The sequence below is a fragment of the Equus caballus genome, chromosome 25, assembly GCF_041296265.1.
Source record: "Equus caballus isolate H_3958 breed thoroughbred chromosome 25, TB-T2T, whole genome shotgun sequence".
In the NCBI taxonomy this organism is placed as follows: domain Eukaryota; kingdom Metazoa; phylum Chordata; class Mammalia; order Perissodactyla; family Equidae; genus Equus; species Equus caballus.
In genome coordinates, this window is record NC_091708.1 from 42272552 (window position 1) to 42287666 (window position 15115).

The 15115-nt window shown below is 51.7% G+C and overlaps 1 protein-coding gene across 49 annotated transcripts in view; it reads left to right on the forward strand.

Annotated features, from left to right (window-relative positions):
- PRRC2B (proline rich coiled-coil 2B) overlaps positions 1 to 15115 on the forward strand; it is a 92560-nt gene that overhangs the window by 59238 nt on the left and 18207 nt on the right. For 46 of the 49 annotated variants that reach the window (XR_011432691.1, XR_002803975.2, XR_011432698.1 and 43 more), the window contains 6 exons: positions 2049 to 2244; positions 7696 to 7912; positions 8578 to 10653; positions 12033 to 12229; positions 12823 to 12968; positions 13584 to 13725. Coding sequence is in view for 27 of the 49 variants with exons in the window: in XM_023629170.2 (XP_023484938.2) it covers positions 2049 to 2244; positions 7696 to 7912; positions 8578 to 10653; positions 12033 to 12229; positions 12823 to 12968; positions 13584 to 13725 (2974 nt within the window). In the remaining 22 variants the exon portion in view is untranslated. The remainder of the gene's footprint in view (positions 1 to 2048; positions 2245 to 7695; positions 7913 to 8577; positions 10654 to 12032; positions 12230 to 12822; positions 12969 to 13583; positions 13726 to 15115) is intronic. The other 3 variants (XM_070251916.1, XM_070251918.1, XM_070251919.1) reach the window with 1 other exon arrangement.

Genomic DNA, 15115 nt, shown 5'->3' on the forward strand with positions numbered 1-15115 from the left:
GTATCATCTTTATTGGTGGGTCATAAACCTTAAGAGGGACCTACTCTTTGCCCTGAAAGTCGTGTTGGGTAATGGTTGTAATCATACCAATTTCTTGTAGTCTTGGTCATCTTGACCAACTGGAACCACTCATTGGCCATTCTGCATCTTACAGGGGTAATAAACGAAGGAACAAATGATTACTGATGAGCAGTGCATTTTGGTGGGAAACTGAGATGATACCTGGACATTACTTACCCCACAGCTGGGTGTGTGGTAAATTGTTGATAATAACCAAAAATGTTCCGAAATGTGTGTGCCCTGGAGAAATAAATCAAGGTCTTGAGCCTTTTCCCAGCATCTCTTTTAGTTTCCTTTAAAACCTACACCCCAGATGCTCCTTTCCTTGAGCTCCTAGGAAGCATTGCAGGAGCTCACCAGGTCCTGTGCTGTAAACAGGAAGTACGTTCGTTGGGCTTTTATAGCGTTGTAGTGTAAGTGAGCACGATGCAGCTGCTCGTGGGCTTGGCAGAGAATTACCGAGTGGGGAGATATCCAGAGTAACTGGAGCCAGACACAGCCGTAACGGTTGCTCTAGGTAATTCATCTGGGGCATAGTCACGGGTAAATCCTTCCTTTAGAATAAAAAGAAGTCTGAAAGTGCCAGGGCAGCCTGAAGGAGTCTGGCAAACAGGCCGTCTGATCAGGTTCCCTGGGGACCCAGGGTCTAGATGGGAGGAGGAGCTGTGGGTAGAGGCCCACAGCCTCCTGTGTGGGCTGGGAGAGCTCTATTCAGTGAGTTCTGAGTACTCCTAGGAGGTGCCTGGAGCGCTGACGGAGCTGTCCGGGGAACCCAGCCTAGGCAGGCTGGTGAGGCAGCCTCTTGGTTGCAGACTGGAAGCGTGTGGCTGGGTTGGCTGTCCTCGTCTGACTTTGCACCCGAGTCCTCCTGGATTGCTGGTGTTGGGTACACTTGTGAGGGCAGCCCCGAGGTCACTGACAGGATGGAGCATGGTCTGAGATGAACCCTCACTGGGTCCCAGTCCTTGATTTTGAATATTCTGTCAAGCTTTATGTTCATCCTTGTGCAATGGATTTTCTACATAGCAAGTCTGGTGGTAGGAGGCAAGGCTACCACAGTGAACTTGGCATGTGGTCTCTTATGATTTAGTGAGGGAGACCAGCAACAGAGAATAAGAGCATATTGTTAGTGCTACAAAGGAAACTAATACCAGTGCTGTGAGAGCAGACAGGGGACCTGATCTTGCCTAGGGAGTTGTAACAGGCTTCCCAGGGCAAGTATTTTTTAAGCTGGAACCTAAGGAATGAGATGGGGGAGCTGGGTTTGGGGGCGGAGGGAACAGGAACCTCCCAGACAGACAGCCCAGTATGTCACCATGGCCTGAAGCGGGCAGCAGGCATATGGAGCAGAGGGCGAGAGCCGTCGCGTGAGGTGAAGCTGGAGAGGCAGATGGGGCAGGATCCTACAGGACCCTGCAGGTCACTTGGAATCTTGTGGGGTTCGGGCTGTTAGACGGAGAGCTGTAGAGAACCATCGGAGGCTCTTGTGAAGCATGTGTGGACATGATCGGGGGTGTGTATGTGTGTTAGATGATCAGTCTGTTAGGTCGATCGGTCTAGAGCTGGAGAATGATTGCAGCAGGCAGCAGTGAGGAGGAAAGGATGGTGACTGTCCTCGGGTGGTGGCTGTAGATCCAGAGAGAAGCGGCCAGCATCCAGGTGTGCAGGTCAGCTCTCAGTTCCAGAGAGGGTTTGGTCTGAGTGAAAGCCCAGTCTGCCTTGGGTAGCAGTGGAGCACATGGGCCCCAGTTGTGATAATGGCATGACTGTCCATCCAGTTGTGGGAGAGGGACCGCAGCCAGAAAGCTGCAATGCACCAGGGTCTTGCCTTCAAGCAGCTGCACGTCTTTCCCTCTTTGGTCCTCTGTTCTGGGTGGGCTTTCTGTGCCTCCTCATGGAAAGCTGGAAGAATGAGTGGACATGCACACATGCTTGCGGGGCCTCTGCCCCCAGCCCCTGTCTAACCAGGCCTCTCTCCTGCTGGACAGGAGCAGCTGTACAAGATGCAGCACTGGCAGCCGGTGTACCCTCCGCCTTCCCACCCACAGCGCACCTTCTACCCACACCATCCCCAGATGCTGGGCTTCGATCCCCGGTGGATGATGATGCCTTCCTACATGGACCCACGCATCACGCCCACTCGGACCCCAGTGGATTTCTACCCCTCAGCCCTGCATCCCTCGGGTAAGCACGGTGGTCTAGTGGGCCATAGCTGCAGAGCCAGGACAGTGTGGCATTAAGGGTGTTGCCTCAAGAGGTGGAGCCACCTGGATTCCAGTCTGACCTCTTCCTCAAGTCACATGACCAGTCTGTTTGGAGACCTCCTTGTTTGCAAAATGAGGGTCTCATAACAACACCTGTCAGAGTTGTTGGGGAAAGTCCTTAGACCACGCTTTATAAATTGCTTTGGTTAATGTTGGTCTCTCTGCTGTGTTGGCTTTGCCCTTTCCATTCTTGATGTTCTTTGTGCCTTCTCTCTCTCCTTTTTTCCCTTGATTAGTTTTTCCCATGGTTTGTCTAATGCCATTTTTAAAAAGCAGCTTTTGGGTTTCTTAATTCCTCTATATTGCATTAATTTCTGCTTTTTTTCCTGTTTCCTTGTAAATTATTCTGTTCTTTTTCTAACTAATTGTGTTGGATGCTTAGCTCATTAATTTCTTTCCTGATGTGAGTATGTAAATATCACCTGCGCTCTGAGCTGCTGAGTTTTAAGGTACATTGGGGGCTGGCCCAGTGGTGCAGCAGTTAAGTGCACATGTTCCACATCAGTGGCCCAGAGTTCGCTGGTTTGGATCCCAGGTGCGGACATGGCACCACTTGGCAAGCTCAAGTGTAGGTGTCCCACGTATAAAGTAGAGGAAGATGGGCACGGATGTTAGCTCAGGGCCAGTCTTCCTCAGCAAAAAGAGGAGGATTGGCAGCAGATGTTAGCTCAGGACTAATCTTCCTCAAAAAAATAAAATAAAAAAATTTAAAAAAGAGACATTTGTATTATTGTGAAGTTTTAAATGTTAGCTTGATTTTTGTTTATTTGTTTATTTTTGGTGAGGAAGATTTGTTCTGAGCTAACATTTGTTGTCATTCTTCTTCCATTCTATATGTGGGTCGCCACCATTGCATGGCTTGGCGAGCCGTGTACTCCCGTGCCCAGGATCCAAACCTTAGAACCTGGGCTGCTGAAGTGAAATGCACCAGACTTACCCACTATGCCATGGGGCTGGCACGTAATTTATCTTTTTGATTGATGATTTTTAATAGTATGTTGTATGTTTTCCAAGTATTCTATGGTGTTAATTTCTAACATGAATGCTTTGTGGTCAGATAATATGGTATGTATGATATAGACCAGCTGTCAGCAAACTTTTTTTTTTTTTAAAGATTGGCACCTGAGCTAACAACTGCTTTTTCTCCCCAAATCCCCCCAGTACAGAGTTGCATATTTTAGTTGTGGGTCCTTCTAGTGGTGGCATGTGGGACGCTGCCTCAGCACGGCCTGATGAGCGGTGCCATGTCTGTGCCCAGGATCCTAACCTGTGAAACCCTGGGCCGCCGAAGTGGAGCACGTGAACTTAACCACTCGGCCATGGGGCCAGCCCCAAACTTTTTCTATAAATACCAGAAACTAAATATTTTTGGCTTTGAACTACTCAGTTTTACTGTTGTAGAATGAAAACAGCCATGGACAATAGTAAATGAGTGAATGTAGTCACTTTACAGTAAAACTTTATTTTTAAAAACAAGTGGCAGATCGAATTTCACTCAAGGGCCATGATGTGGTAACCAACCCCTGATCGGGATTGCTTGACATTGTTGAGATTTTCTTTGTGGACCGTTACACGGCCCTTTTTTTTTTAACATTCTGTATTTGCTTGAAAAGAACGTATGTTCTCCAATGGGATGTGATCCATTAAATTGAGCTAGCTAATTGCGCTGTGTGAATATCTATATTATCACAATTTTTTATCTCCTTGATCAGTTACTAAGAGGTGTGTTAAAACCCCCCACTATGTTTGTAGATGTGTCACATCTTCGAGGCCTGTCAGCTTTGCTTTCTCTCTCTGGGAGCATACAGGTTTGGACTTCACTCTGTCTGGGCTTTTAATCTGCATATGGCACCCCTGTTGTCATTAATTGTGTTTCTGCCTTTACTCTCTGCTTTGTTTGATAGTACTATCATCATGCCAGTTTTTCTTTTGATTAGTATTGATTTGGTATCTTGTTTCCAACTCTTTATTGTCAGCCTCTCTGAGCCCTTTTTGGGGGAGTGTGTCTTTGACGTACACGATGGTGTGTTTGGTTTTACTCGTTGTGAAATCCCTGACTCGAATTGCCAAAATTGGGCGCTTTAAATTTGTTGGGATTTGATGTTCCAGTTTCCCACTCTCCAGTGTTAGGCTTTCTGTTTATCTTTTTCTATGCTTTTCCTGTTCTTCTTTTGTTTGGATCAAAAAAAAAAAGTTTTGCTATTCTTTTTGTCTGTGTGTTTTTCTTCTACATTCTGTTTCTGCTATATTAGTGGTTACATTAAATTCTAAGATGCAACCTTGACTTAGAAAGGCTGAGCTCTGTGTTTACTCTTAACCTGAACTCTAGCCACCTCCTTGTCAGTCTTGCTTGTTTTTGCTGGGAATTTTAGTCCTGTCTTGTTTTATGCCCACCAGACTAGTCGTTATTATTGAGATGTCGCACCCAGCCTGTGCTTGTTCGGGTTTGCGTGTGTTCGCTAGTTCCTTTGCTGCTTTTTCTTCCTTGCGTCTTCCTCCATCTGAGTTCAGCTTACTTCATGGAGTGCGTTTCGTCGAGTCCTCCAGGAGAGGTTCGGCAGTAGCTTTCCTTTGCCTGGAGGTCTTTGTCGCCCGTTCTCTTGAACGGTAGCATAGCTGGGTGTAGCATTCTGGGGGGCAGTTGCTTCCAGGACTGTGAAGACAGCATTCCGTTTTCTTCTGGCTCCTGCTGCTGCTGGAAGTCGGGGTCGTGTCTGGGTCATCTCCCGGGCTCTCTTGGGCTGCTTTAAAGTCTCCTCTTTGTCTTTGGTCTCCTGCAGCTCTGCCTCAGTTGCTGTGTCCAGGTTTATCCCTATGTCTGTCCTTCCTTTATTCTGTGTGGAACTCATCCTCCTCAACTCTAAGGTGTAAGTCGTTAATCACTTCTAGAAAATTCTCTTCTAGTTATCGCTTTGGATGTTTCCTTCTCCCCATTCTTTGTATCCTTTCTGCCTAGGACTTCCACTTAAATTATTTTATACCTCCTTCTGTCTTCCGAGTCTCTTAGACATATAGGAGAAGTTATCTCTGTGGTGCCTTCTGGAGAAGTGCCTCAAAACTACTTTCCAGTTCAGTTTCCTCACCAGCTGTGATTAATCTGCTTTTTTTCTTTTTTTTCTCCCCCTCTAGTGGGTTTTTAATTTCAGTGACTCTTTGTTTTTATTGCTAGAATTTTTTCCTCAAATTCATTATTTTTGCTTATGTCTTATATTTTTCTTAAGTTTTAAATTCCTTCTTTTGTGCTTTTAATCACCAAAAACATGATTTTCTAGTGTTTAACAGATGATTCTGTTGTCTCAAGTTCTTGGGAAGCTGTATAATCCTGGGACTTGCTGTGGACTCCTGGTGGATTGCTTTCCACTTGTGTTCTGGTGATTTCAGATTCAAGTTCGTTTTCAACAACGCTTTATTTCTTGCAGGGATGTGGTATGGCTTGGGTTGAGAGTGTATCCCTCCCGAGTGTCTTTACAGTTTTTTCTGCCAGCCTAGAACCACCTTTTACTTGAAGTTGGGAAGTTTCTGGACCATTCTGGGTTATAAATCTGCATTCTTCCCTTCCCTAACCTGCATGAAATCCAGCGTGTGGCTATGAATTCCTGGTGGGGACTATTTTTTCCCTACCCTGGCCCAGGCCAACACACAGACTTAGTCATTGTCCTGTAGTGAAGAGCATGCATTCTTCTAATCCGCCTTTTAATTGAGGGCATAGCCCTTCGAGGGTCTTTGTTTTAATGAGCATCTCAGCTGCAACTCTGCCTTGTGCAGAAAAGCCCCCTCCTTGTCCTTGAGGGTGTTGAAGACCAAGCCCTCGGGCTCCTCACGCTGTGTGCCCTGCTCCCCCTGCTCCCTCCAGGAAGCACCCCCTCGTGGCTCTGGCCTGGGGCCGTGGTTTCAGCTCCCTGAGGATTTCCCATTTCTTTGGGGATACAGCTCTGCAAGTGCTGTGTTTGCTGTATCCTGTCCAGCGTTTTTGTGGCAAGAAGTATGTGTGGCAGGAGAGTTTTTCTGATAATGAGGGCTGCCATATTGCCAAAAATAGGTCAGTATACTGTGTTGAGCAGTCTAGCATGGTTATAATCAATACTTAATGAATGCTGTGTCATTTTCAGCTTCCAGAGAGGGTCCCCACCACTCCTTGACTCAGACTATCTTTGTATTGGACTCATATAGCAATAGCATTTGAACAGAGCACCCCACAGCTAAAACAAAGCTTAAAACCACTGGCCTCATGCAGAACCATTTTCCTGGCCAGATTGTCTCAGTTTAAAAGATGGGCACAACAAAATTTTTGACTACTAAGAAGCTTTGTGAAGAAAGTGTTTGAAAAATCAGAGCTTTTCTCCTCCACAGGCTTAGGCCCACTGAGCCCTTGAATATCATCTGCACCAACCCACCCCCTCCTTTGATAGACACGGACAGAGAGGCCCTGGAGGGGGTACACATTCTCCAGTTAGTTTATACCTGGTAGGGCCGAGCTGTCATCTTTATCCTAATCTCCTCCTGCCAGTTAACAGTTACTGTCATTTGTGTGGTCCCCCATCCCCATTTCCTGTACAAAAATGAGAAGTGTTGCTGTCCCTCTTGGGGTTAGAAATAAAAGGAACTAAAACCAACATCCCTTTGCTTTTCTTTTTTTTTTTTTTGAGGAAGATTAGCCCTGAGCTAACTGCTGCCAGTCCTCCCCTTTTTGCTGAGGAAGGCTGGCCCTGAGCTAACATCCATGACCATCTTCCTCTACTTTATACGTGGGATGCCTACCACATCATGGCTTGCCAAGCGGTGCCATGTGCATACCCAGGATCCGAACCGGCGAACCCCAGGCCGCCAAAGTGCAATGTGCGCACTTAACCGCTGTGCCACCAGGCCGGGCCCCAACATCCCTTTCTAAGTCTCCCTGCACGGGTTTGGAGCAGGTGGACCTCAGCTTGCCCTGCGCAGGCTGTGGTGTGTGGCTCGTCTTCCCCGTGTCTGTGCAGAAAACCTTCGGCACTGCAGCTTGCGCAGAGGTTCTCGCTGCTGACCCATTGGCCTCTCCAGCCTTCTGCCGACATTGATGAACTCGCCAACTGGCTATTTCCAGTTTCTGTTTGCCAGGTTTATATACCCTTCAACACCGGTTCTTAATCTGGGAACAGATTGCACTCCACAGGTCTTTGAATGGGTCTCTCAGCACCTCAGATTGCATGCGTGTGTGCTGTCAGAGGTTCTGTGGTCAGAAAAGGTTAAGAGCCCAGGGACATTAAGCAGGAAGGTGCTGTGTCCATGTCGAGTCAAGGGTAACCATTGTCTCCTTTGAGCCTTTGGTTGACCCTGAGATTGGAGCCTGGCTTTCTAAATGAGATGATAGAGATGAGTTCTTTGCCTTCTTCAGGACTGATGAAACCTATCATGCCCCAAGATTCCCTCAGTGGGACTAGCTGTCGCTCTGAGGATCAGAGCTGTGTGCCTCCACTGCAAGAAAGAAAAGTGACTGCCATCGATCCAGCCCCTGTGTGGAGCCCAGAGGGCTACATGGCACTGCAGAGCAAGGGCTATTCGCTCCCCCACCCGAAATCGAATGACACTTTGGCCATGGACATGCATGTCAGGTGAGACGAAACTTGGTCCTACTGACCTGCCGCTGAAGGAAGAATCTCCAGGTCTAATTGAGAGGGGCTCTGGGAGGAGGCACTGTCCCAGGAGACATTGCCTGAGGGACAGGGTGCCCTCCGGGAAAGGGTGTGAGAAGGGTTGCTTGAATGCTTTTGGGAGAGGGGCACCTGTCTGATGGCAGGACTGAAGGCCGAGGAGAAATCCTGGGGTCAAAGGCAAATCTCGCTGGACTTTGGGCGGGGGATGAGGGGGTGGGGCCCTCGCGGGGCAGGTGGGGTCCAGCGTGTGGGTTGTGGCTCCTTCCTGTGAAAGTAAAGCAAGCTGGCCTTGCCAGCCCAGTGCCCCAGACTCTTCACGGACTCCAGGCTCCAGCTTGTTGTTTGAACCCGAGGATCCCCAGCTGCTCTCTGTCTCCAGGGTGGCACGCTGAGTCCACCAGCAGCCACTGCGTTCTTCACTCTCTGGACTCCCGGGGCCACCGACCAGTCTATGGCCCAGCACCTCTGAGACCTGTGTAAAGATAGAGCAAGTGTTGGTGCTTAGGTTTTTTTCTTTTTCTTTTTTGTAATTTTTTTCTTTTTAAAACTAAGCTCTGTGTTCAGCATGGAAACCAGGAACCAGGCTCCAATCGCATTGACTGATTTTTCTGGTTCCTTTTCAGGAGTGAAAGCTCTTACTCTGCCTCCCCTGGAAGGTCAGGGGGCGTAAGTGCCCAGCGCGATCTCCTTGAGGAGAGAGGGGAGGAGTACTTGAGTGCTTTTGACAAGAAGGCCCAAGCAGACTTTGACAGCTGTGTCTCTTCTCAAAGAATAGGCCAGGAGCTTTTGTTTGCACCCCAAGAAAACGTTCAGGAAACAGGTGCTCCTGGGGGTCACACCCCGAGCCTCAGGGGTTCCCCACTGGAGCCCGACTTTGCCCCAGCAGACAAAAAGCCAGAGTATAGCAATTGGGACATTAGCCAGCAGCCTAAGACCACTGACACAGCCAGCGGTGTCGAGAAGGAGGCGCCCCCAGAGGAGCCGTCCTGTAACGTCTCCTCCTGGGAGAAGGAAGGGAGCCCCAACAAACAGCCGACCCTGGAGCCTGCGTGGACTCCCGACCCCCGGGGCTCTGGAGGCCAGCACCAGGAACAGACCAGCAGGACCCGGAGGTCGGGGCCCATCAAGAAACCTGTCCTGAAAGCCCTCAAGGTCGAAGACAAGGAGAAGGAACTAGAGAAGATCAAGCAGGAACTGGGGGAGGAGAGTGCCCGCCTGGCCAAGGAGAAGGGGCCGATTCTCAAGGCAGAAAAGGACGAGGATGAAGAGAACGATCCCGCGCTGGCCAACTCCTCCCCGTCTGCCTTGGAAGACCAGGGCTCTCCCAGCGCTAGTTTGGGCCGCGAGCCCAGCAAGTCTGAGGAGGATGAGAAGATGGACAGGGCCTGGGAGACCAGAGCCTCCCGGGAGTCCGGCGATACACCCCCAACAAAGAGGAATAACTGGATCTTCATTGATGAGGAGCAAGCCTTTGGGGGCAGAGGGCAGGCCCGGGGCCGCGGCCGCGGCTTCAGAGAGTTCACTTTCCGCGGTAGGCCCGTGGGCGGCGGCGGCATCTGTGGTGGTGGGGTCCTTGGGGCGCGGGGCATCTACAGCAACAGCCAGAGAAGTGGCCGCGGCCGGGGCCTGCGCGAGTTCGGTCAGCCCGAGGACTTCCCCAGAGCCAAGCCCCGGCGAAGAATTGCCAGCGAGACCCACAGCGAGGGCTCCGAGTATGAAGAACTTCCCAAGCGGCGTCGGCAGAGAGGCTCGGACAACGGGCACGAAGGCTCGCTCCTGGAGAGGGAGGAGAGCGCCTTGAAGAAAGGCGACTTCAAAGATTCCTGGCGGTCCAACAAGGTGTACTCTGAGGAGCACGGCGGTCTGGATGCTAAGAACCGAGGCCCTCGGGCCTTTGGGCGAGCCCTCCCTCCCCGCCTCAGCCATTGTGGGTACGGGCGGAGAGCCTTCGTGTCCAGAGAGTCAGCCCCCTGGCACAGCAAGAGTCCGGGCGCCTCCTGGCAGGAGTACAGCTCTCCTGACGCCTGTCCGTCCCGGCGACCCGCGGACAGAGACTGCATCCCAGATGCCTACAGACATTCCGACTCCTTTGGCACCAGGGGCTTTGAGGACAGCCGCTTGGAGGATAAGAGGTCCTTCTTCCAAGATGAGCACGGGGCAGATTCTGAAAATGCAGAGAACCGGCCCTTCAGGAGAAGGCGCCCCCCGCGCCAGGACAAACCCCCTCGCTTCAGGCGCCTCAGGCAGGAGCGTGAATCCTTGGGTCTCTGGGGACCTGAGGAGGAGCCCCACCTGCTGGCAGGTCAGTGGCTGGGCAGGTCCAAACTCTGTCCTGGGGACAAGAGCAGCACTGTGGGCCACAGGTCCCCCGAGCTCTCGTACCAGAACTCCTCTGATCACGCCAACGAAGAGTGGGAGACAGCCTCCGAGAGCAGCGACTTCAGCGAGAGACGGGAGCGGCGAGAAGGCCACGGGGCCGAGCCCGACTCCCAGGTGGATGGCAGCCTGCCTGGGGCCAGTTTGGGTGAGAAGAAGGAGTTGGCCAAGAGGAGCTTCTCCAGCCAGAGACCCCTGGTGGACAGACAGAGCCGAAAGCTGGAGCCGGGAGGGTTTGGGGAGAAGTCTGTTAGGCCAGGTGGTGGTGAAGCTTCTCCCCGTTATGAGAGCCAACAGAATGGGACGCCTTTGAAATCCAGAAGGTAAAACAGAAACAAAATCCCAGGTTCTTATTTGTTGCTGCTGTTCTGTTATGAAGCCAGTTTTGTAAGCAGCACTTCATGCATGCATGTCCTGCCATGTGTCAGGTGCCCCCAGTTCTCCCTGTTGTGCTCCAGGTGGGCGACTGCCCACCACGGCCATTGTGTGTGAGCCTCTCCATCACTTGCTCTTGCACTGCTTGTCCGCTTCTCTTGTGGCGTGTTGTTGTTGTCGTTGTGTGGCTTGAAAACCAAAACTAGAGTCCCCACTCCCATGGTCCTCCTGTAGCAGCTGTCCTAGCACCTGTCCCAACAGTTCAGCCTCCACATGTGTACTCGGAGCTCCGCCAGGGGCCGCTGCAGTGAAGGGGCGTTACCCGTGGGTGGAGCCTGGGGAGCACCAGATTCCTCTGTTCCAGGCTTGCTGCTGGGCAGTGTCCTGGTGGCGCATTGCTGGCCTCCTGGCCCTGCAGAGACGGCTCTTCTCCGAGCCGCTCTGCTTCTCAGCAGTGAGGAGATGTGGCACCGTCTTGGGGATTGCCACTGTGGCATGGTTAAGGGCCAAGCAGTAGCAAAACAAAGCGGGCTGCCTGAGGCCAGGCGAGCATCTCTTATCTGGAATTAGAGGCTTCGAGGTGGATGGTCTGTGCTCGGTGTCGGCTCACTGCCCACAGGCTGCCCCAGAATCAGGGAGGGAGGAGCCCACGTGCAGGGCATGTCTCATGCAGCCCGCGTCCCTGACCATGCACAGGTCCTGCCCCAGCATGCTGAGGAAGACTGCTTCCCACCTTCCATCCTCCTTAGAATCCAGGGTACGGAGATGTGGGGTGTAATTGTCATACCCCCAAAGAAGGAGTCACAGGAGGATGCTGAGGCTTCCAAGTATCGGTCTAGCCTAGCTTTCCAGGCCCCAGATGCCAAGACTTGGCTTTGCTTCTATTTCTGCCCCAAGAGCCTCGCAGTAGGTCAGGGCCCGGGCTCCTTGCTGGTCAGTCTCCTGTGATAGGAGCAGAAGGTTCAGCTCTGTTCTGAGTGTGCCCCCTTCCTTCTCTCCTTTCTGCAGCCCCGTTGAGTTAGGCACACAGTGGAAAGGAGCAGAAGTACTGAGCCCTGGGAATGGGGTCGGGGAGAGACCAGCTTTCCCCATGAGCAGGTGGAGCGCTGCTATAGTAGTGAGGCTGGGGGTGGCCTTCCCCCTCGGCTTACACATGATGCGCTGCTGCTGGTGAGCAGCGTCTACAGAACAAAGGGGCCGGTGGCAGGAACTGGAGGTGGATCAGGGCACTGCGTGTGTTGGCGTGCTGTGTGCATGTGTGATTTTTCCTTTCCTTTCCTCCCCCAGCCTGTGGTTGCTGAGCTCAGGATCCTCCTTCTTTTTATAGGTCCCCAGATGAGGCCTTGCCTGGAGGTCTTGGTTGCAGCAGTGGGAGCGGCCACTACACCCTAGAGCGAGCAGCCCATGCCGCCTCTGACATCCCTGAAGCCTCCTGTGAGAAAGCAGAGAAGGAGGCCAAGCTGGCTGCTCAGAGGGCAGGCGAGCAGGGAGAGACCATCAAGCAGTTTGACCTGAACTATGGAAGTGAGTCTGTCCCCTCACATCTTTGTGGGGAAGAACCCAGGCAAAAGTGAGGTCCACGCAGCTCCTCAGGGCCCTGAGTTTGCCCTCTCGCTGACCATCTTAGCGTCTGGGCAGCTGCTGGGCTAAAGTTCTGGGGCTACAGCAGTGAGCAAAACAGATACGATTCCTGCCCTCGGGTCGCTCATAGCCTTGCGAACCCTCATAGCAGCCCTGCGGTGTCCCAGTTTTTTTAGAGGGGGAACCTGAGGCCCCGAGGGGTTGACTAGTTTGTCCATGGTCACGCAGCTGGTTAGGAGCAGAACTGGGACTCCAGTGCATCTGTCTCCAAAAACTGTTTTCTTAATTGTAGTGCTACTCAGGCCTCTTGTGTTTGAGATGGCATTGTGTTGGAGGGGGTGTGGAAGGGTGTAGAAATCACAGCCGGTTTCTGTAGACCCCAGTGGATGCAGTGCAGCTTCTTGGTGGTATCAAGCCAGGTATTGCCCAGCCTTCTGGACTGAGCCCATCCTTAGCCGTCATGTGCCTGTAGGGTTGGGTTATTCTTGGCTTCTGATGAATGGAAACACTGTCCTTCTTGTGGAATCTTGATTCAGATGCCATCATTGAAAATTGCGGGTCCAGCCCCGGGGAGGAGAGTGAGGTGGGCTCTATGGTGGGTGAAGGTTTCATTGAAGTCCTGACCAAGAAGCAGCGCCGCCTGCTGGAGGAAGAGAGGAGAAAGAAGGAGCAGGCCGTGCAGGTAAGCGGCTGCAAAGTGAGCAGGGAGCTGGAGCGGGAGGGCAGGCTGGTGCAGAGAAACCCAGAGCAGAGGTGAGGGAGTCCTGAGTGGAGCCCGAGAGAGAAGAGAGGAAGAAGGGAGTGTTTATTAAGTGTGCATTGTTACCCAGTGCCCACTAGCCTGGTAGCCCTGTGGGATTAGGTGGTGGTGTCCCTGTTCTTAAAGAGGGTGACTTGTCCTGGGTGACAATAGCTGAAATATGGCTGAGCAGGTTGGAGACCTCCATCAGCCCCAAAGTCCATCCTCCTTCCACTGCTCCCGCCTGAGTGGGATGAGACTTGTCACCCTGGGAGTCACGGGGGTCAGGGACCCTGTACTCAGCTGGAGTCAGGGCTGGGCTCTGCATGCTTGCTCCTGCTGTCGACATTCAGATCGCAGTCTTGTCACCCCTTCTCCGGGGTGGCTTGGTTGGCATTGCAGTTTGCACGTGGTTGAGGTCTTGAGACGAGTGTTCCAGCGTCTCTGGAGCAGTTGCTGGTGGTGTGGTTTTGGTGTCTGGGGTACTCTTCCGGGGAGAACTTGTTATTCTTCATGCCTGACATCTAGGCTGGGCTACGTTGCCTTATTTCTCCCTAGGTGCCTGTCAAAGGTCGAAGTCTTTCCTCCCGGATTCCTCCTCGGTTTGCTAAAAAGCAAAACAACTTATGCCTGGAGCAAGGTGACGTGACTGTGCCTGGCAGCAGCCTGGGCACTGAGATCTGGGAGAGCAGCAGCCAGGGTAAGAGTTCGGGAGCGGAGCTCAGCTGCTTGGCCCGTGGCCACCTCACAGGCCCGGGGTGTGTTCTTCAGGAACAGCCTGCTTTGAGGGCTGTGAGTACAGATGGAGCATTACTGTTTCCCAGCTTTCTCTGCTGGGACTTAGGTGCCATCCTGGCACCCTTTGCTGCCACAGCCCCTGAATGGATGTAAACTTCTCTGCCTGAAATTTGGAAGGGCAGAGTATTCTGTTTGTGCAGTGATCAGGAGAAGGATAGCCCCCCGCCCACCCAGCCACGGTCATTCGGAGAGTTGGCTTGACCTGGCCCATGTCAGCTGTCCCTTTTCTGTACCTTATGGGAGAGCAACAGGTGACTGTGAGGGGGACGAGCAAGAGCCCAGAGGCTGTCTGTCTGTGCTCTGCACCCTTCCTAACCCAGAGGGAAGGGACTGTTGGCTCCTCCCTAAACGCTCTCTTAGAAAGACAGCCTTGGGACAAAGGGGGACCTTACTTGTTGGAAAATTTGTGTCCCTAAACTTTAAAAAAAAATTCATATCCAATGCTGTTTTTCTGCCAACTTTTCATGTTAAAATACAAAACTGGGGGCCAGCCCTATGCATAGTGATTAAGTTTGGCACACTCTGCTTTGGCAGCCCAGGTTCACAGGTTTGGATCCCAGGCACAGACCTGCGCAGACCTACACCACTCATCAGCCATGCTGTGGTGGGGATCCACATACAAAATAGAGGAGGATTGGCACAGATGTTAGCTCAGGGCCAATCCTCCTCACCAAAAAAAATAAAGTACAAAGCTGTTTTAATTGAAAAGATTCTTCTTTAATGCCTATTTGGGGCAGGGCCCTGCAGGATGCACAGATGCATAAAACAAAGACACGTGACACCTCAAAGGAGGAGCTTGGAGAAGTCATCCATTTCTGGCTTATTTTTATATGAAATAGCAAAAGCTCCCAGAGTGAAGTGACTTGGCCCCACAGCCACATGACGAACTCCCAAGATTCTTGGTTCTGGACCTTGATTCTTTCAGCTTTAATCACATGGCCTCTCCTCATGTTCCTGGTTAAAACCTTGCTTCCAACAATTGCCAAAATAACATTGGAAAATACTCAACTCCGATTGAAAGTATGATGATCCTGTAATAAAATATTGACATTGGTCAGTTGGGTGGTGTGTGAGAGCGATGGTTATCATTATGTAAATGTCCAGAAGCACCCACCCGCTGGAGTGGGCAAGCAGAGCAGCCTGGACTTGAGTCCTCCTGGGTTGTCAGGCCTCTCCCTCCAGGATTCTCCCTTGTGGCTTCAGAGGGCTCCTGGACCTTAAAATAGCGTGTAGGGTTTTGTGTACGTACACAAGGTCCGTGGCTTTCGTGGGAATCTCAAGAGTGGCCTGTG